Source organism: Tauraco erythrolophus, chromosome 27 (assembly GCF_009769465.1).
Source record: "Tauraco erythrolophus isolate bTauEry1 chromosome 27, bTauEry1.pri, whole genome shotgun sequence".
NCBI classification, from domain to species: domain Eukaryota; kingdom Metazoa; phylum Chordata; class Aves; order Musophagiformes; family Musophagidae; genus Tauraco; species Tauraco erythrolophus.
The window spans coordinates 3,548,801-3,570,741 of record NC_141491.1 but is presented as its reverse complement, the minus strand read 5'-3'; the positions used below and the strand labels follow the sequence as shown (position 1 = coordinate 3,570,741).

The 21,941-nt window shown below is 44.9% G+C and overlaps 2 protein-coding genes across 2 annotated transcripts; one reads left to right on the top strand and one right to left on the bottom strand.

The window, feature by feature from the left end:
• The first annotated feature begins 495 nt into the window (after window positions 1–495).
• TOMM6 (translocase of outer mitochondrial membrane 6) lies at window positions 496–1,477 on the top strand. Its single transcript, XM_086627263.1, has 3 exons — window positions 496–605; window positions 685–786; window positions 1,163–1,477. The coding sequence occupies exons 1-2, from the start codon at window positions 496–498 to the stop codon at window positions 779–781; spliced, it is 207 nt and encodes a 68-aa protein (XP_086483389.1). The 3' UTR covers window positions 782–786; window positions 1,163–1,477.
• An 8,264-nt stretch (window positions 1,478–9,741) lies between these two features.
• On the bottom strand, window positions 9,742–18,090 carry USP49 (ubiquitin specific peptidase 49). The gene is made up of 6 exons (XM_009987015.2): window positions 18,053–18,090; window positions 15,725–17,135; window positions 13,703–13,907; window positions 11,659–11,767; window positions 10,711–10,916; window positions 9,742–9,961 (listed from the first exon to the last, which is right to left on the bottom strand). The coding sequence occupies exons 2-6, from the start codon at window positions 17,105–17,107 to the stop codon at window positions 9,771–9,773; spliced, it is 2,094 nt and encodes a 697-aa protein (XP_009985317.2). The 5' UTR covers window positions 17,108–17,135; window positions 18,053–18,090; the 3' UTR covers window positions 9,742–9,770.
• Window positions 18,091–21,941: the final 3,851 nt, after the last annotated feature.

Below are 21,941 nucleotides of genomic sequence, written 5' to 3'. Positions count from 1 at the left end.
CAGCAGGAGAGGAACCTCCCCGCCGCCCGCCCCGCGCAGCGCTTCGGCCATTCCCTCACTTTCCGCACATTTTTTTTTTTCCCCCTGATTTCCGCCCCCCCCCCCCCCCAGCAGCAATCCCGGACAGCGGCCGCTCTTATCGCCGCCGTGCAAAGCCCGGAACCCCGGTCCCCGCCGTGCGGGGCTCAGCCGCGGGGGTTCACCTGGCTGGACGGCGCTGCCTTCGGTTTTTCCGAGCAAGCGACACCCGCTAAAAACGACCTGTGCCCGGCCGGGGCGAGCCCGGTCGGGGCGGCGGCGGGCAGGGGGCTGCACCCTCCGGTACCGCCCCCCCCACGCCCCCCCCCCCAAAAAAAAAAACCCAAAAAACGCCCCGCACGAGCAGCCGCGGGAAGCCACGCGCTCCGTGCGGGGCCGCCCCGCCCGGGGAACCGGCGCGCGCAGGAAGTGACGGCATCGCGCGGCGGCGGAGCGGAGCGGGGCGAGGGCGGCGGCATGGCGGCGGCGGCGGCGGCGGCGGGCGGGCCGGCGGTCGCGCCGCAGGGGCTGCGCGGGTGGCTGCGGAGCGCGTACCGCTTCGCCACCGACCGGAACGACTTCCGCAGGTCGGTGGCGGGGGCTGAGCGGGGGCGGGCGCGGGGCCGGGCGGGCGGCGGGAGCCAGCGCTGTCGGTTCTTCTTTCAGGAACCTGCTGGTGAACCTGGGGCTCTTCGCCGCTGGAGTCTGGGTCGCCCGGAACCTGACGGACATCGACCTGATGGCCCCGCAGCCCGTCCCGTAGCGGCGGTGAGTGCTCGGGGAGCGGACGGACGGACGGACATGGGGGGGGGGCGGGGCGGCACGGGATGCCGCAGGGAAGGGGGGGTCCCCGGCGGACTGGGAGATGCTGCGAAAACGCGTCTGCGGCTGTCAGTAGCCCAACCGTGGCGACCACGCGTGTGTGCACCCGCGCACGCGGAACCCCCCAAAGCCCGTCAGAGCCCCCCCGGCCCCAGCGATCACCCCGATCAACTCAAGATCAAAGAGGGACCGAACTCCGAGCACGCTCCGGCACCGGGAGGACCAGTTTGTGCCGAGAGTGGCAAAGTGGTGTTAAACTGGGGTGAGAACGTGCTCTAGGCTGACCCCAGCCTTGTCTAACTCTGCTTAATTGCTGACCTAGGGATGAAATATCGCCGCGAGGGAGAGGAGCTCGCCCCCCCGCACACGAGGACCAGAGGAGATGTGTTGGGCCGTTACACGTTCCGACACATCCACGGGAGCGTGTTCCGTTCTCCTCCGCAGAGCTGCTACTCACACTTCAAAGCCGTCACGCTGGAAACGGTGACAAGGGGGGGAAAAAGCTTGTACGTGTGAGAGGGAGAATTTATTTTCAAGGAGAGTAGTTTTCTCAAGGATGTAAAGCTATTGTGCGTGGAATTTTCTTCTGTACCCCCATCTAGATGTTTATATTAAAGTAAGCAGAATAATGACATAAGCCACTGGAATTTCGTTTTTTTTTTTTAATAAGAAACTTCAGCTTACAAAAACAAGGTGTAAAAAGAGTAAAGATTTACAAAAAAATCATAAAAACATGATTTATATTTCACACCCGAAAGACAAAGGAACAAGTCCAGGCCTGGGCTGTAAGCAGGACCCATCAGATACTTATTCAAAGGAAAAACAAAAGTGTGACAAGCCCTAGGTGAACTCCAACCACCAGAAGGTTTCCAGATGAGGTCTGGATGAGGACACTACTGGAATGAGGACTGTGTGTGGGAAGAAGCCGCCTGTTGGTGTTGCATAGCATTTGGTGCCCTGGACTGAGGCTACAGCTGGCCGTTCCCGACTTTAAAGTCCAGCTGAGGGTGGTGAAGCTGCTCGGGGATGGTGAAAGCCCCACGTGAGGCTGGCGTGGGAGCTGGGATTTACTCCGGTGCGTTACACGACAGCTCCTCCACGATGCTCTTCGTAGAGCACAGTGACTTCCCAGCCCTGGGCGTTACGACGGCAGGACTGCACCATGGCTTCAGATTCTTTGGACAGTTACGCACAGGTTTTTAGTTTAAGACATTCTTCTGAATTTGTGACCGAGAACTGCCCCAGAGAGAAACTCATTCTATTACTGATACGGAAAAATGCTGTTTTCAAAGCAGGTGTTTTAACATCCTGTGAAAAAATGCAGTTCTTCTGAAGTACAGATAACGCAGAAGCAGTTTCTGCAGGAAAAGGGGATTAATTAGAACATTAAGTCATTTTACAGTTAATCTTCGTTTTGATTTAGAACACAGTAATCTCCTCCTGAGGCCTGGGTTCAGACAGGGGGCAGTTCATGCAGTTAAGTACCTAAGGCTGCCATGGGTGACTTAGGGGATGTTGTCTTAACAAACCTTGACTAAAATAAAAGCTTCTGAACCTGCGATTAGGAGCAGTGCGCTTGCACCGAGCTGCCAGACAGCTGGACAGAGTGCCAGAAACATTCAGTCATTAATTGGATTCTCCAGTCACTTGCTGCTGCCTGGGAGTGCCCTTGAAGCAAAGGCTCATTCATGAGCACAGCGTGGCACACATCAGCTTAAGTCGTTAGTGACGTAAGTACCAGAAACTTGAATCAGAAACTAGAGGCTGTTCTGACTTCAAGCCCCTCCAGAAATCACTGAAAAATCAGGAGACCCACCCAAGCTCCAGCCTGGCTCCTCACCCGACACCGCAGCATGGCAATTTCACTCCTGTTTTCACAAGGGCTGCCGGGGGATTTCAGATTGGAGGAAAACTGCTCATCTTCTATCCAGCCTCTGCCAACAGCACCCTTCCAGCAACCTTAACTTAGAGCGGGATTAACTTTTTTAAAGTGCTGAAGATTAACTTTAATTCTGCCCTTATTCAAGTCAAGAGCGAAGCTTCCGGGGCATTAGCAGAAGCAGGGTCTCCCCAGCAGCATCCTGCCCAAGCCCATCACACCTTACCCGGGCAGCACTCCTCTTGGAGAAGCTGGTTTAAATTTCTTTTATGGAAAGGCAGACCTGTTAAAAAAAATTTACTGGAAACAAACTCATCCACTTGTTCCTTTCCTGTAAACCGCTCAATAGACATATAGAAGGCTGCGGCTTAAAGAATGCTGCCAAAGCTGAAGTTAAGCAGGGGGAAAAATAGGACCTAATTCTTTTTTACGAGGGCTCTAGGTTGCCAGTGGTAAGTTACTGTAATTTGCACATCTGCTAAACTAGGCGAAAACTTGGTTTTCACATGGAAATATGTGGTTCATCTTGTAGCAGAAGGAAACAGCCTTCAGGGCCAGGCCTAGTAACTTCATTTAACAAATGTAAGGGGAGTGAAGACAACCCTTGCTATGAAAATGCCATTCCCAAATCAGAGGTGTGGAGTTACGCAGCCCAAACACTGCTAACTGCAACAGAGAAGGAGCCTCAGGAGCGGTTATCCGAATTTCTCAGCTACTGACTCCGTTCCGCGGTGCACCATGCGCCCGTGGTGGCATTGCTCATGGGCATGGCTCTGGCCTGCCCATGCTATCATACATTCTTTGACCTTGTCTGGCCACAAACACGGTGCGGATTCGGACTAACACAGTGGCAGCAGTACAAATTATCCCCACGGTATGGATATGGTTACCCATGGAAATAAGGCTGGCCTAAGGGCTTTACACTCCACCCTGCGCACGTTGGAGGGATGTGGTTGCTCCTCTTTAGCAGGAGCAACATTCAGAAGCCCCACGCTCCCATGAAGACATGCTCGCACAGAAAATGGCTGTAAAGCAGGAACAAGAGGCCTTTTCTACTCCAGGTTCCACCAAGTCCTAGTTTGACAAGTAGGGCACAGCTTTAGCATGAAAAAAAAATAATCAAATTCACTACCTGCCACCTCTATTGGAAAGATGTTATCAAGACAAAAAATTACAAATGAAATCAGGTAAAGTCATCTCCTTTCTCACTTCCAGTTATGCAAAACATTTACAGTGACATTGTGGGCTTTAAGTAGGCAACTTCTTTATAAAACTTGAGAATTTGGGGTACTGTTCCTTAGGAACTGTAATATCTAATGGAAAAAGCACCATTCATTCGTTTTGCCAGTATGAGGCTATGGATCAGAGAAAGTTTTTGCCACTTAGGAACTCGCTGCTAATGAGACTGCGTTTGGATTTTGTTATTGTCTCTGCCTGCAAAACTCTCAACCCTCTAGCACGAGAGGTCGTCTTATCAGATGCTTCCTGTCTCTTCTAAACTTAGATCACAGCTTATTGCTGTGTACTGGTCGTTCCATTCATCCCAACTCCTTCCCTACCCCCAGCCTGCAGGAAATCAGTAGTAGGGCAGCTCAGGAAGATCCCTCAGGGTACAGCACTTTGCTGTCGCTGCAATTCATTCTGCATCATGCACAAGCTTCAGAACAATAAATGGTTAACAGTGGGTAAAGTCAGTCTTGGGCCCACCGGGCTGGTCTGTTTCCTTTTTTTTCCCCCTCCCTTTTGGAAGCGTACATTGCAAAGCTCATTTTTAAGACTTAAGAAGAAAGTATTTTGGCCCGGCGTCCTTTAAACAAGTGGAACCCCCACGCACAGGCGCAAAATAAAAATCAGGAGGAGGGGCCTAAAGGCATACCCTTAAACCCAACTAAGGCAAATAATCACTAGCTGGTACAGGTAACTAACGCTTTTCATCATTTAAACACGTGGTTTTACAAATTTAGAGGCTTTCTGGAATGCTTCATATTCCCATCTGCAATAAAGAGGTATCAATATTAATGTAACAGACACCTAAAAACCCACTTAACTGAGGTTTTATATTCCCAGAGGCGATAAATTCTCACCCAAAATCCGTCCTATCTGATCTCAAGGGGTTAGATGCACACAAAAGGCAGTGTTCAGAGCTGGTGCTTGGATTTTACAGTTTACTTTGAAGAAGGGACACTTGGCCACCTTGTGCAACTCTACCTATTGCACATCAAATTTACGCCGGCGTTACTACGGCGTGCGTTCGCTCACGTGTGGAAAGGCTGCTGAGAGCAAACCTGTGCAAACGCTACCGTGACAATGGGAACTGTATTTTTTTTCTTTTCTAAACCAGCAATTATTGTTAGGTTTCTAACAGAAAGTGCTTCCCAAAGCTACAGCTCCTCTACCAAAAACCCCACTGGAATTTTTAAGCCTTGCTCTACGCTACATGGTCTGACAGGTGTCAACTTACGGATGTGACGGAGGGGCCTGGGTGACATGAGAAAATCCAAGCAGCCAAATCTAATCCGCCTTTGAACGGGCTGTTACATGAGTTATTACAAACGCAGAGATTTCCAACGTGTAACACTAAAACACCAGCCTCTGAGCTTGCTGGTAAACGTCACGAGATGTAAAAATGTCAGTGACACTGAGTACTTGTAAAAACACACAGATCTGCCTGCTGCTTCAGTCAGGAGCGGGGAAATTCATGACTTATTTCCCAAACATTTCTGTCCCATGTAAAATATTATTGGATACAAGGCACCGAATTGAAGGAATCATACAAAATTAGTTCACAAAACTGTACTGGCAGGTAAAACTAATCTCCCTGTCTTGCCTCTTGCTTTTGTAGTTCTCATTCTGCAACACCACCGACTTGCACTGGAGCTCGTCCCGGGTAATCTGGCAACAGCCACAGGTTTCATTAGTCTCTCTCACTGGAATGCAATTAAGCATATTCAGGCCTGGGGACGTTACAATCAATAAAAGAGTTTCTAAACCACCCCCAAGACAATATTTACGCTAGAAGCCTTGCCTTCTGAAAGCAAAAAAACCTCCTGAGTCCATAGGACACACTTAATGCTTTTACTGTTTTCAATTTTATTCCTACACTCAAAAAACCATCTGGAAGTCCCTAAGTGGGGGTGGTATTGCCACCCAGAGAAGTCTGATGTCAAGCATTTAATATGCATTATTCTGTTTGCTGCCTCACATTAACAACTTCAAAGCCAGACCAGAGAATTGTTCTGGTCAGAACTAATGGAGGGAAAAAAAATTTGTTTTTTCAGTGCTTTGCAGAGAAACTGTTTTTGTGGTATGCATAGTTTAATCTGGGAATACAGACAGTAAAGGGATAACATAAAGATAAATTTATGCAACTAACTTGCTAGTGGAATAAAATTAGCTAAAATAAAGTGTTTCCCAACAACCACAGCAGATGCTGTATCATACCTGGCCATGAACACATTAAGATTCTTCATTCTTAAAAACATAAAATTAAGGAATGCCAATTTACTTACGAGTTGAATGGAATAAGGATTATGCTGGGAACAATTCTGTCCCAAAGGCTGCATGCTCTGAGCCTGACAGTCTGCCAGCACACGGGTGCTTCCTACGCCTTCAGACAATAACCTGCAAGGTGCCAAGAACCTCACACTTGCTCTGAGCATCTCTCGAGGCAACTGACTCCTTGCTACAGCACTGGAACCCCAGTGCAAGAATCCCAGTACACAGAGAAACCAATTCCACTTCCAGTTGCACCAAAATAATGTTTTTTACGTTGCAGGCACTTAGCTTGCAACTCACAACTGTGGCTACTGAACTCCATGCATGAGTTAAGTCACATCATCTGCCTCTATATTTGCAGAAGCGGAGCCTAAACCTGGAATTATTCTAAATACACACCAGTGTATTAGCAGGATTTGAAGCCGTACCGTTCCAGGAGGGACACAGTTTACTCTACAGGCTGCTCTTTGTCAGGCATACACTTCAGTGGGCTTCACTGTCATTGCAAGTAGTATTTTCATCGTACTGATGTAGAGAGGTAACTTCCAATCCGAATTTCTGGCAAACAGGACACTATAAAACAGTGTCCACCATGGAGGGAGCACAGGGCTACGCTTATATAAAGAAGCCTGCAGTAAACAAATATAAACCAAACAGCATAAAAAATGCTATACGCTATCGCTTCCAAATAAAAGCTAAATATTACAGAAACCTCACAGTGTTGGAAAAAGCAAGTTTATTTACTTTGACGTATAATTCCTTCCTTCCCTATCAGGGCAATCGTTTTTCTGACTGCAGTACCTCCACATTTCAGCACAACTGGGCTAACGTCACATGGAGAGGCCCTTGATGCCAAAAAGACGTCACCAGCAGATGCTACAAAACCTGCTGGGGCTACAGGTGTGCTCCCCGCTCCCCTCTGCAACCCAGCCATTCCCGTGACAGCTGTATGACTACCTGAATCCAAACATTAATGCAAAACACTCAGTCAAAAGATGAGCATTCATGGCGAAGCCTCTCGGCTCGCTGCAGTAAACAGCTCAGGCTGCATTTCGGTTGGCCTTTCTACCAAATTTTTATAAAAACGGGGCCACATGGCTAAGGGATTCAGAAAGTGAACACACCAGAGTAAACCACGACTGTCGCTTCGAAGAATATAATCCTCTTCAAGGGTGGACAGGCCTGGAAGGACAGATGCATGGGAAAAACACCAGTTTTCCCTTCCACCTTAGAGTAAAAAGGCAATGGTAAGCACTATTTTCCCTTTAATTTTCCTTTCGAGACACACAGTCTTCACAGAGCATATGTTTTGCTCCAGAAAAGAATCCATCATGTATCTGGTAATCACAAGCACTTGATTTGGATTCCTTCAGGAATGTTAACTTCTACCTGTGCTGAACCCAACTCTGCTTCCCCTGCAATCAGCAGAGTCACGTTTACTTTTATTTGATCTCAATTTGGCCTATTGCATTTTTATTAATTTTATTTACTGGTAGTGCAAAAATTCCCCTACCTAGTAAATACAAAGGAATAAAGACATTCATAACAAATCCTTCCAGACTCTGCTACATGTAAAGAACCAAAACTCAAACTTTGTAATCAGTTCCCACAGGACTGTTTCAAACTGCCTTGTCTCCAAAAAAAAAAAAGCATACAATCTCAAAATTATACTTAATTGCCAAAAAGACAGCTTTTGTAGGCTCAAAAAGCAGCACGTTGCTTAGACATAGAAGAAATGGGAAACTTTAAGGACAGAGGAGACCTCGTGCGACACCATGCTCTGACAAAATAAAAGTTTCTTGTTTGCTGTGTTCATCTCTGCGTGGCTGAAGTGACTAACAGCAGCCAAAGAGAGACCAGTTTGCCCATAGGGCAGGAGACTAAAAGTCACAGTAGTGGCAGCTGAAAGAGAGGAATGGTATTTGGGAAACTTACCTCTTCACCCCCTCCAACAACAACGTAGGGTTGTCAGTGTGTGTCTGATGGGCAAACGCTGACAAGAATAAAAGGAGAAGAGGGAGGAAGAGAAACACACTTTTGAGAACTTCTCTGCCTGAAAAATGGAACCAACTTTTTTTGAAGAATGTCATATTTTAGATTACTTCACCTTTAACCGCTTTCAAAAAATAACAAACCATCAAGATTGAAAGATGTCATGTCTCTTTGCAGTTACATGCTCAGATTTGATTAAAAACCATGAAATGTGAACAGCCAACCCCCAAATTATAAAAACACCTGAGGTGCAACTGTCGGCTGAGAAATGACTACAAAGAGTTAACTAAGGCCTTACGTTTCTCACAGAATTCTAAAATCAAGCTGATTACAGATACAGACATTTTTGTAGCCTTTCAAACTCAACATGGAATTTGAGATTTCACTACATTCCTTCCCTTTATGTCCCAGCAGAAACAAAAACTCCGCAGGCTGAATTCTGCACACTGCACCTGTGCAACCTCAGTGCCCTTCGTTAGCCTGGGCATTGCAATTAATGAATATTTCCATTACAGAGGCAGTAACAGAAGACAGCTCCGTCTCCCACCACCCTGCTCCCCTGAGGAAAACAAGCCACACTTGTAAAAAAGTGCTAGTTTGCCAGTGTAAGATGCTTCCACACTCCAGGCTTCTGCTGTCACAGCTGCACAAGCCAGGGCTCAGGCTGCTTTAGAAACCTGGTCAACAGAGTTCTGCCAGCAGAAGCCCGTAGTACAGGCTTTGTTTTTGCTGCCACTGCAAACAGATATGACACACAGGTACATTCCTGTTTTATTACAGGGTTTTGGTTTTAAACACACTTTCTCCAGAGCAGAACTGTTTTAAAAATCACATTCCTGGTGAATTTAGCTGCCAATTCAGTTCAGCCCAGAGAATAAACTATCGAGTGTGCACATAACCCTGGGAACACCGAGACAAAGAGCTGTTGACAAAGCTTGCCAGCCATGGGTTTGCCCTCAACTGATGGGAAAGAAATTGCTATCACTGAGATAGCTGAGGCCTGGAGGATTATTTCCTCTGGTAGAAGAATATTAAACATTTCTCCAGCAAGAATGGCTCTTAGGGCAGCCAACTCCATCTATCCAACAACTGTTCAAATAAATACCTGGGTGACTGTGTGATTCAAACCCTGGAAATCTGAATGGCAATTAAAGGGGAGGGTACTATACCTGTTCCTTCTGGAGTTTTATCAGCACTACTAGGGACTGATGGTTTTTGAAGCCAGCTGAATGCTTCTATGTCCTGGTTGTGCTCATTTGTTACACGCCTTACACAACTCCTTTTTGATATGAGATGAATGATATACAGCATCAAACTTTCTCATTTCATTTTGTGAGCATCATTTAACAACAAGGTGTTTTGAAAACAAGATTCTGACTACAATCTTACGTGTCAGAATTGCACATCTCGACACGCTTTTCCAGACCCTGGGTGGCAAACACCATCATCTGATCCCGTTCCTGCAGCGAGCCTTTCTTCCTACAAAGAGGAAAGATGTGAACGCCAATGTTGTTTTTTTTTAAAAAAAAAACTGAGACTGTTGATTGAGTTACAGAGCTCCCCATCACGGGAATGTCAGTCTTCTGTCCTTATCACTATTTTTGGACGGCACCTGAGCTTGGAGTTGTTTTTCTGAGATTCTTGCTTTGTCCTGCACTGTTCTTTGAGTGTAAAAAAGAATGTAAGCCTGGGTTTTGCACACCTCCTCCACGCTACATACATTCAATTTGGAGTCATTGCAGTGGACCCAAAAACCTAGGAATTAAAGCGAGAAAGAGGACATTAGTAAGGGAGGCATCATTCCTTCTGAATGCATTTTGGAACTGTTCATAGGAAACATCCACAGAGAAAAAGGCAGGAAGGCATCTCTATCTTTTCCCCTACAGATGCTTTGGAAAGGAGTTTCTAATCCGGAAAACATTGTGATCATTTCTGTGCTGTTAAGAGTTTAGAAATACCAAATCATAATTTAACTGATTGCATATTATAGCCCAAATACTCCATCAGGAAAATAAAAGTTCCCTGTAGACAGCCAATTTGTACTTCTCTCTCCACAAGTCAGAAGGCAGAGTCAATACTAATTCAGCTGCAGAAAGAGACTGCTGGAAATTCACAAAAACCCTGCGGATGTTATTCATGAATAGTCCCTGTCCAGTTTCAAAACACTTTCTGTTTATCTCATCATCCCAAGGATACTGAGAAAAGACACCCAGCTGGAGTAGCTCCACGGAGTTACATCGCATGAGAAAATGAAGCATTCATGCTGTTAACAGCAAGCAATAAAAGGCATCCCGAAGGGCGGCAAAGCAAAGAGCAGCAATCTGGGGCTTTATGCAAAAAAAAAAAAAAAAAAGAAAACATGCTACTAGCAATACATTCTGGGAAACAAACTACCGACTGTCAGGAAACTTGATTCCAAACAACTTTGATCATAAAGCTTTACAACGTCTCGAATAAAACACGAGTTTGTTGAATTTGTTTCCCCCATAAAAAGGCACACGCACCTCCCTCTGTGTTGTAGCAATATGCTGTGTAGTGTCCTGAGCCAAACCCTTTCCCGTGATGCATCACCACAGCGGAGAGGTCATAGACAAAGGTCTCTTTGTCAAGAGAGGAGAGAGAGTCCCTGCAGCAGTAAGGTTCCATGTTTAATACCTGGTCAAAGAGGACATGGACCCCAATCTTCTCACGGTGATTACGTTCAGACCACCTGCAAACACAAGGGCACGAACAAAGACTCGGGATCCTGCGTCTGGACAGTGGCACAGGGCTGCGGGAAGATGCACACAAAAGTAGCCACTGCTAAACAACTCTGAAGAGCTTTCCTTGCTCGGGTCAAGCTGGCATCCTATAATTTTTTTCCTTCTGTTTTCACTCCAACATCTTTTGCGTACAACTGGTCCTGTCACTGATGCCCATTTGTTATGATATTGTTGAGATTTGCAACAGCCGAACACCTACTGTGACAGTCAAATGGCGTTTAAAATACTCAGTTGTACAAACGCCAGACGCTTCGATTGTCTGTGCTAACCATTTCTGAAACTTTTCATCTCGGTCTGCTATGTTTTATTCAACAGGTAAATACATAATAGTGGCATTTCACTACCTCAGGCTTTCCACAAATCTTTCACTCAACCGGTCAGTTCATCCATGGCACAGCCACTGCTTCAAGCTGTTTGCAAACTCAGACAAATACTGTTGAGTGCAATTCAAGGAAATTAGTATTAATGTTTACGAAACATTACTTTCTGTGTATAGCAGAAAACATGCTACAAACAGGCCTCTGATTGTAAGTACTCTGAGAGGGTACCACACGTCTGGTTTGGGTAAAACCTTTATTACACATGCATTTACTAGAAAGCGAGAGAAGTTACAAGCCCAGGCTAATCCCTTCTTTCCAAAAAGACAGAGGCAAGTCACTTGCCTGGCACCACGGAGTGTGCCCCGCTCACCTGAATCGTTTAAGGTGCAGCCGGAGGACCTGAGGTAGTCTGTAGATCATTAACTGCTTTTTAGCTTCACTCAGAACAAGAGGTTTAGGAGAAGACTTTCGCCGTTTGCCTACCAAAAAAAAAAAAAATCATCAAGGTAAAGACTGTTAGGGTGTATTTAATTTTCAGAAGGGGAAAAGAGCACTTTCTGAATTCTTTTTCTTCCAGTAGCAGTTGTCCAGCTCGCATGCACTCGGGATGGACACGCAAGCAAACATTTCTTATGAATTCCCTCGCAGAGCAGGAATTTCTCCAGGATCAAAACTCACACATTTAAACATATTTAATACCGAAACTTCCTGACTTTTGTGATGCTCATAATCACATCATCAGTTATCACCTTCAAGCTGCTCATGGTGATGTTTTGCTCTGAGAAATACACCAGAAATATTAAGACAGAGATAGTGCCAAAAGACATTTAGGGCTGTAGCAGTTTCAGCAGGGGAACCACCAGCATACAAATAATACTATTTGACATTGTATTCTGTTAAAATACTACTTTGATCTGCTTATTATACCACTGAAGCTCGTAGTAACAAGCTTCACTAGCTCAAGAATATTAATAGAAGTCAGCAGAAAACCCTTCCAGCAAAGTTCCACCTCTCGCAGGGTTTCTGCCTGCCCAAGAGCATAAAACAATCGCTGAACCAAAACCGGAGAAGAGGAAAAAAGGTTCCTCTTCCCAGTCATTACTCTTTCCAGGACACTGAACATACGACTACACCAGGAGGAAGACAGGTGGCTTTCAGAGCTTCCAATAAGAAATGTACCTGTTAATTAGATTTCTGCACCTCACTGCACCAGTTCAGAACAGATGGGTTGCTCCTCCTCATCGCGTCTGACAGGCAGTGCCCCCAATAGTTTTTGGCACCCAGACGCAGGCTGGTTGCCTTTCCCTGACTTTTTTCAGCTGGTTAATGTTTCCTTAGCCATTCAACTCTGAAGTAACTGTTAAAAATCCAGGCTTTCACAAAGAATCAAAGAAAACAGTGAAGACAAACCTGTATTCATCCATGTCAACACTCTGTGAACGTTATTTGTGAATCAGAATCTGTCCAAGTTATACTGGCTTTGTTTCAAGAACATCTAGTCAATGGTTATTTCCTAACACTTTGTGAAGATGTTTGGCAACAGATTTGCAAGTTGATAGAGAACAGATCTCTACAAGTATTTGCTACGTCAGCTGCTTAGTTGCAACCTAAGTCAAATTATTGGCATTTTCCTCCCAAGGTGATACATTTGCCATAAATACCTGCGCGAGAAAAACTTCAAATCCAGCTTATCAGAGTAGCTGAGCTGCATGATTATACACAAGGCTAAAATCATTTTCAGGAAGATAATGACCTTACACTCAGACCTACTACAGGAAAGGAGAAGTCATCTTCTGCTGAGTGCAGCAAAACACGAGCATTCATCTAACAGGCAATACATTAACCTGAGACTCCCGGAATAATGTCAGTTCGTTGCTTCTTGACAAAATGCCTACGGAGAGATGGAAACTCTAACCTGGCAGCAGACCTTGAGAACTCCGCCTTTGCGACTTCTGGTTAAAGGATTCAATCAAGAACAAACAGCATATAGATGACTTGTTATAAAAGCTTTCCTGCCACACAGAGATGAGCAAACTATAGGGGATAAGGTTCCTTTTTTTGTCTCTAAATCCATCTCCTTTCCTCCAAACAGAATTCTTGAATTTGCCTTCCCCTCCAACACAAGCAGCAAGAGCAGTTCTGAACAGGGTCATATTAAACTCTTAGTAAAGTGTGCTGCTGAATGGCAGAGACAAGAGAAGAACCATATCAGATCCAAACTGGTGCCCAAAGGAGCAGAAGGTACCAGCAGGAGGAAACAAAACAGCACAAGCAGCGAGGAAGAATACAATTTTCCTACACATACAGGCTACAATACATGTTTTCAGACACACAAAACATGCATCAGAAACGTCTCTCTCATTAAAACAGACAGTATTTCTAGTGGCAAATGAAAGCAGCAGCGTCTGACTTACTGTTGCACTGGTCACAGGCATATATCCTCCCTTCCAGAGCTTCGGTCTCGGTGAACTTGGCCAACATCTCTGTCAGCATGCACTCTGTCTGGTTAACAGGGACGATCCCTTTCTCGATAGAGTGATAGCGCTCGGGGAATTCCAGGGAAAGATCCCAGAAGGGCTCAACAGTGTTGGATTTGTAGTTGCATGTTATGCAGGTGACCTGGGAATGAAATGCATATACATAAATGAAGTTATGAACACGTACAGCTGCAGACAGGCATTTACTTCACATCTAAAGAGCAAGTTTAGGCCCAAATGCCAGTCCAGTTTCACTGACAGAGATGATCTGTGAGTGAGGAGAAACACTGTTTATTTCCAGTCTGAAAGCTAAGTCTGTCTTGAGCGAATAATGTAAACTACTTTCTCAATTCTTAAAAAAACAGAGACAATATTCACCTTTATGGGATTTGCTTCCTCAGATAAACACCATTACAGATATAATACCAATTCACACTTGGGTAACAAGCACCTGGGATCTCTTTTCTGCTACAAAAAGTACATGTTAGCATTTATCACGCAATCTTTCTTCCACAGTTTCTCTACTTTCCTTGCTTATTTCAAAGTGTATCTTTCCTTTAATGTTTCAACTGCTGACTGCATAAAAATTATTCATGAACGGAGCATGAAAGGACAAATTTCAGATGCAGTTGTTTTCTTATGTCATCCCAGAGTATTATAAATAAGAACAGCAGAAAGTTTTCAATGAAACTCTGAGGCAGAAAGTGAGAAAACGAGGAGGTAGCAGAACCAGAAAGCAGATCTGGTCAGACTTAGTCATTGTGAGAACCATCCATCAGAAACCAACTTCCAACCTGGCGGCCTGGCAGCTGCATCCACTGAAGGCACCAGTAACTTCAAGATGGATTTGTAGCTAGCAGATAGGGAAGGAAGTCTGTGCATAGAGGGGTTTGAAATGAAATACAGTACGTGGACACAAGAGATACATAAGCAGAATAAATAGCTCGGTGAGTTATTTATAGTGAATCATAGCAGCAGGCAAATTACACTCATCTGGGAACATCTTCACGCTGTTAGCAGAGCCCTACCACTGGAGTCTGGAACACTGACCGGAGCCACAACACACCATCATCCAGAGCCAGGAGACACAGCAGAACAAAGAACATTTAGTTCTTTGAAGAAGAAGAAGTCCACAAGAAGTTAATGCAAACGAACCAAGACTTCAAGCATCTTTTCCCTGAAAAGCCAAAAGCTTTAACTTGAAAAATACACCTTTTAATCTTTAACGTGCACGTAACTTCTTCTGAGTGGTGGGCTTGGTAAGACTGGCACTGAGCAGGGCGATATAAATAGTAATGAGAAGGCACACATATAATAGACCTCGTGGCTGATCTTGCAAACCCTTGAGTGTCAAGTTCTGCACGCATTTCATTTCTCCTGGAAAGCAAAAGTTTCAAAATGCACTGGGGTCTCAGGGTCTGCCTGGTGGGGAATAACGTTTCAGGCGAGGGAACGGCGCAGGAATAAGAGATCAAGCAGCACGACAGGCACTTCCAGCTCCTATGGAAACGTATGTTAAGCATGCTCAGTATCTGAAGATGACTTTCAAATGCCTGCAAAAAAAATAATTATCACAGACAACTTATTCTTTATAGCACGCGATGACTGCTCTCTCTGTCCTCCATCATATTCTTTCTAGCCACGGAAACAAAACCAGGAAGAGACAGAACAAATTACAAAGACACTTTAAAAACACAGTAAAAACTTAAAACTAAGGGCTCAGAACTTCTGTACTTGTGCAGATTTCATTCTGAATTTGCAAAAAGTCAACTGAATTTACAATACACGTGACACGTATTGAAAATGCTGACAACCTGCACAGCAACCCAACGGATTTCTTTCTCGCGAGGCACTCCTAATCATCTTCTCTTACTTATCTTGGAGTTCCTCAAGAAACAGAGCTTTTGCTCCTTGGTGTGAACAGCTTTGATTGATTCCCGTGCAAAAGCAGGTGCATACCTGACTAAGCAACTGCCCATGAAAAATGGTGTTCACCACCTTCAGGACCTGCTTGGTGAGCTTCCTCTGTGAGAAAGGGATGAGGATCCTGCGCTTCGTTCCTTCCGACTCCAGCTCCTGCTGTACTTTATCCAACAACTCGCAGAGAAATTCCTGAGCGTCCTGCTGATCGTAACCTCGAAACGCCGGGATCAGGCTCCACACAGAGTGCAGCATGGCAAAGGGGGACACCAGCGCCCACCTGCCAGACCACATCACTCTGAAGAGGGTGTGCAATTCGTGACAGAGGGAGATGTGCTTTGAACTCGGTTCCTTGGGCTGGATCAGTTCTAAACTCCTGCTTATCGAGGAGCCACCATTTAAGCCAGCTGGCAAGCTCTGCGTGCCATATGATCCCACTTTGTCAGTCTTCCCTGACTCATTAGCAGCAGACCCATTTGCCAATTTACCAGGCATCCTAGACTTCCCATTCACAGTTTTGGCTAAGAGTTCTTCTGTTTCACAGAGATCAAGTGTCAAAAAACATTCTCTAAATTTCTGGAGGTGACTTAGCACTTGCAGAATAGAATTCATGTAACACGTGTTTCCCAGGTTCCTTAGACCCGTTACCCCGGGAGTCATCAGAGGCTTACGCCGGATGGAATAAAACTGTTTGAATCTGCTGCTCTGCATCTGCCTTGAGGTAGGGGAAGCGGTCGCCACTTCCCTGAATTTCCTTGGAATCAAGTTCTCTCTGTGCACGTGAGACAACAGCCTTGCGCTCTTCCGTGGAGGAGTGTTTGCCAGCTCCTCCAGGAGTTGTCTCTTCATCTCCTGCCGCCGCTGCCTAGCTGCCTCCTTCTTTTTCTCCAACTCCTCCATTTGTTTCTTTTGTTTTAATTTTAGCTGGCCTCTAGAGCTCTTACCAAACCAGGTCCGCAGCGCCTTGGCGAGCAAGGACTGGCGCCTGTGCCAGAGAGCTGTAAGCATCTGAGACTGTCCCTGAGGGCTCCTTTGATGGCTGCACGTGTCCTCTCCCAAAGCCATCGATCGCAATGTCCTGCCACTTCTTGTTGACGGATCATGCTTTTGACTTTTAATTGCTGACAGAGAACTTCTCAGCAATTTTAAGTCACCCTCCGGGTTATCGTTCAAGACATAATCTTCACAAAGGTAACAAAAGACGTACAGGTCATTCACTTCCATCGCCAATGGATGCCTGGTTTCTTCAAAGTGTTTAAGTGCATGCTCCTCGATGTACCTCCCACAGGCTACGTGGGAGCACTTCAGACAAGCCCAGATGGATTCAGTTGTCTGGCAGTCCACGCAGTGCCACTTCTGGGGGTTCAGGATAGAGTGGTCCTGGGCGAGTCGTAGCCGCCCAACATGTTTGCATCTATCCATGTCTTACAGAAGTCTTCGCTGCTTTGACCTTGGAAGGCAAAAAGAGAAAGGAAAGGATCTTAGAGTCGCTAGACATATTTGAAATGATCTCTTTTGTACCAGCTGTGAAGACCTATAAAAATACAGATGTCGCGTCCTGTCAATCCCAACTGCGGTTCTCCTTCAACCGACTACATTACTTCTGCACGCAGTTTTTTTAAAAGCAGGTTTTAGTACCAGCAAAAGATATTGGATTGACAAGGTCTGCAGAATAAAACTGTCTATCTGTCTACTAAGGACGGCCCAGACAGCTGCCAGCATGCCTTACCCAACCTGAATGGCTCACTTCCAAGGAGAAAAAGATTAATTCAGTCCACACACACGTTTGATCTTTAGCTGCCCTCTTGAAATTGATACATACAAAATGAATTTGGAATTGGAATGCATGTCATCAGGAACTAGGCTGAGGTTACCAACTTCTCACAGAAGCCACAAAAATACAGATAATTGTCATAACCAAAGCATTTGCAAGTCTGCGGTCTTTACATTCTACTCTCGAATTCTCTGATTTCCCACAGCCTCCCAAATGTTTCAATGTTTAAAAAAAATTAGCAGGGAAAAAAAGTGACGTGTAACACCACGTTATAGTAAACCTAAAGGAACATCTGCATGTGTACGTGTTTGCGTGAGCACACATAAACAGAAAAAGCAACTGATTTACTAAATTACTGTACTGTAAGCAAAGAGAAATCAAAACAGGGATACTGGAAGGCGTGGAAAGATTTCACTCCGTGTCCTGCGTCCATATGTTTTATAGAAGATACTCAGCTGTACGAGAAGCACAACTGAAACACCGTGCCGCGTGCCAGCGCTGTGGTTTCTTTTCTACAGTCCCTGCAACGCTCTGATTCCAACGAAAGAGTTCGGGGCACAGAAACGGCACCCGGACTCGCTCGTGCTACTCACGGGGTCATGTTCAAACATCCTTTTCTCCGCGACGCAGCATCCAGGGCGCGGAACATCCCCATTTCAGCCAAAGGAGTCTTGGCGGGTCTTGGAGGATTTAATTACTGCTTAAGTCTTCACTGTAAGGCAGCACAGCTTCAAAGCCCTAGAGAGAGAATATTCTTGTGATGCACATAAACAAAGTAAGAATGCTGGCAGGGTTGCTTTTGAACACGATTAATCCTCTCAGTGCAAGAGCTACTGCGGAGAACACATTTATTACAGAGGACAGAAATATCTGGAAGTCAAAGCATGAACACACCTAGGAACCCAAATACTCAGATGTTAAGAAACGTCACGTGGAAGAGGCACTCTGGAATTTCATTTTTCTGCTTTCATTTTCTGATAATCTATAAATCTGCTGATCACATATATCCTCTTCATCATAAGTCTTTTGTAGTGGGTGACCCAACATATGGCAGAGAAAAAAACCTGAGTAAAAAAATAACTGAGCAAAAACGTGCACCTCCTGTGATCACTTCAATTTTGGCTGCTTCGATAACTTGGTGAAAGACGAGGGGAGGAGATGGGGAAAAAGAAAAAAAAGAATCTGTCCTGAATTAGATTTCAGTTCTAGTCATTTTTCAAACAATAAAAATGAAGTAATGAATAGTTGTCAAGTGTGAACTGTGACAATATAAGAACTACAGAGGAAAGAAAAATAGGAAAAACCTGCATTTTGCCAGAGGCAGAAAAGATTGTAAAGATGTTTCTGTTGTAATAATCCAAGACTAAATCACTTGCTTACGCATCTACGACTGCAGTACTTGAACACAACACAAAGTAGTGATAGGAGGGACAGCAGTAACATGCACAAAGTGGTTACAGATGTCACAGAGAGTGTCAGGTCTGGAACACAGAACATTCAATTAAAAAAACATTTTTACGAGCGGCAAAGTTGAACATAACGGAGGCCCTGGCATGCTCTCCCCAAGCTTTAGCACAGGTATTGAACAGCTGCCTCAACTGGTATGCAGAAAACCTATCTGACCAGGCTAAATACACACATTTTTAGTGGTCCCCAAATTATGCAAATTCACTTCAATTACCATCCTTTTCCAGTGACACTGCTGCTAAAGATGGAATCTGTTAAAGAAAAATCAAAGCTTTTCTATTCTTTAACTCTTCTCGACTTCAGATTAAAGCACAAGGGGTCCCTTCAGAGTTGCTCTCCACAGACTGATTCTGTGGTGTCTAAATAACCATTTTAGTTGTTTATTTAAAATAGTTTAAAAATCTGCTCCATCTCTCCTTTGGGCCGTGCTCATTCACTCACAAATCCTAGGACCTGGAAGGACACTTTCGGAAATCCTACACTAAACAAAGGACTGATTTGGTCTCTTCCTTCCAAGTTGGAAACATCCCTTCCCACCTTCCTCTCACCTTCCTCCCTGACCTTTTTTTCCCTCTTTCTTCTTTATTTTTCTGTTCAGGTCTTGAGAGAAAATTGTGGAATAATCCCGTCTAGTCTTGGTGAGACCAAGTGGCATAGATTCCAGCTTGAAAGAGTATAGACACTATGGTAACATTGACAGCCTTCATTTACATAAAAGAATACTAATTATGTTGTATCATCAACATCTGTGATTCCGCTCACTGCCATATGCGACAGTGTTGGGAATTTAACCCTTGAGTCTCACCGGCGTATCCGAGATTTGCACCGTGTGACAAAAAAAGGGCCTTATCAAGACAATTTCCTAGAGGCTGATCAAACAGCCGCCAAGCGCAGTCGCTCACCCGCTCTGCAAGGTCTCAGGACACAGTATTTGTCAAAGAGCACCGCATTTATCCACAGATTCCAAGGAAAAAGAAACAATGCGGATATATTGCTAGTTTCAGCTGGGTAGCAGGCTACGAGGAAATCAATCACACACCAGATACTGTGCATTAAAGAATCATGTTTAACAATGAAGTAGGCTGTCAGTATATAAATTACAAGCCTTTTGTCAACTGCTTTTGCTTTTCCTGTGTGGGCCAGCAAGGTTTCCTGTTTGAAAAAGGAAAGAGATTTTAACAACGTTGGTCAGTTAACAAAGCAGCTTTGTTACACCTTAACTCAGTAATTCTCGGCACAAAAGCATCTTTGAGACTGCATGTGACATTCCCCACCTGTTTCTCTTTAGGTATCTATGGATACTTCCCTTGCAAATCCAAGCCCTAATCCCGTACGCATTCAGCTGCTCTGCAAGTTAGAAATAAAGGGTGTTTATTTAACCCAAACCACTCAAACGATACGTCTTTTCAACTTCCTCTCACGAAATCTGCTTTTCCTTGGTGTGGTTGTCGTGTCGGAGCCGAGAAGGCAGAGCAGGCTGCCCGGGCTGCCGGAGCATCCGCACCGCTCACCGCAGCGGGCTCGCGTGCCGTGCACCCGGCTGCTGCGCGCGGAGCCCCTGCCCTGCACCAACTGCAGGATTTCTTCTTGACATGAAAGAAGCCTCTTCCTGACTCACATTTTCGACCCTTTCCACGAAAAAAAAAAATTAAAAATCGACTCTCTCGCGTTGTGCGGAACACGTTCTGAAGGCAGCTGGGGCGTCTGCAGGTTCAGCCTTGCCATCCCACGCGCAGACTACTAAATGAGTCGTTGGAAGACGTGCACACGACTGAGAACAAAACTTGTTCCTCTCTTTCACATAGGTAAACAAATAGCTTGCCACGACATACCACCAAGAACAAAAAGAACACGCTAACAGGAGAAATTACAAAGCTGTGATTAAAGGAAAACAGAAAGATGAGTCAGAACCTGTAAACAGTTGCACAATGGAAAAACAAACCTTGCAGAGATTACGGAGCCGGAGCTATTTAAGATATTGCAACAACTGAACACAAATTTGTGTAGTTGATGTGACAGCCTAGAGCAAGCCATGAGTAACAAGACAGTCTAATGACAGAGAATTCTGAAGTCTTGGAAACGAACAAACAGAACGCTTCTCTCTGCAATTACAGTATATCAGGTCTATTTCTTGGGTTTACAAGCTTTTACCACCAAGGTAGATCTCACCTTAAGAAATATCTATATAGTTGTATTTTCCCACCTAGTTAGATCCTTTCTTTTCCAGATAAGGGGTAGAAGGAGGAAAAGAGGGGAGGAGGAACAACTTAATTGCTCTGTGTGGAGAAGAGGTACCAGAAGTGTGGAGCTGCCCTGAAATACAACTAAAGATGAGTTAAAACTGAAATAAAATCATATGAAATAAAAGGAAAATAGGGACACTAGTTTAGCCAGTTCTTCTTGGACTACCAGTGATGTTCTACAGATGATCTGAAAAAGTCTCACCTTGCAAATCACTTATAGTATTTAAATATTGGGTCAAACCCTACTTTCTTTCCCTGCACGGCTCATAATCCTGGAAAAAACTTACGGCAAGATCCTGTAACAGCTTCAAGAACCAAATGCAGCAGAAACAATTCGGCTCTTGACCCGAAAGAGTGTTAAAATAAAACACATGAGTTTATTATGTTTCTCAGCACCATTGTTACACATTTGGAAACTGATTAAAGACATCTGTACGCATCTGTTGACACTAGCTACTTTCTTTTTCTAGATAAATGTGCACGAAGCAAAAGGAAAAGTTTAGGGATCAGGAAAGGTGCTAGATGTTTAGCCTTGGAAACTAGATGCATCCTTCATTTGTCCAGGAGTTGATTCCAGAACAAATAAGAGTCTTCAGTACTGACACAAACTCCTTTAGCTGCAGTCTGGAAATCATCTTTAAGGACAGGTGGGAAGCTCAGACGGAACGATTCTTTCCTTCCTTCATCCCTCTCCTGGGAGTGGCAAAAGCGAAACACAGCAACATTTCACCAGTCCACCGGGAATTGGTACCGTATTAAATAAAGCGCGTTT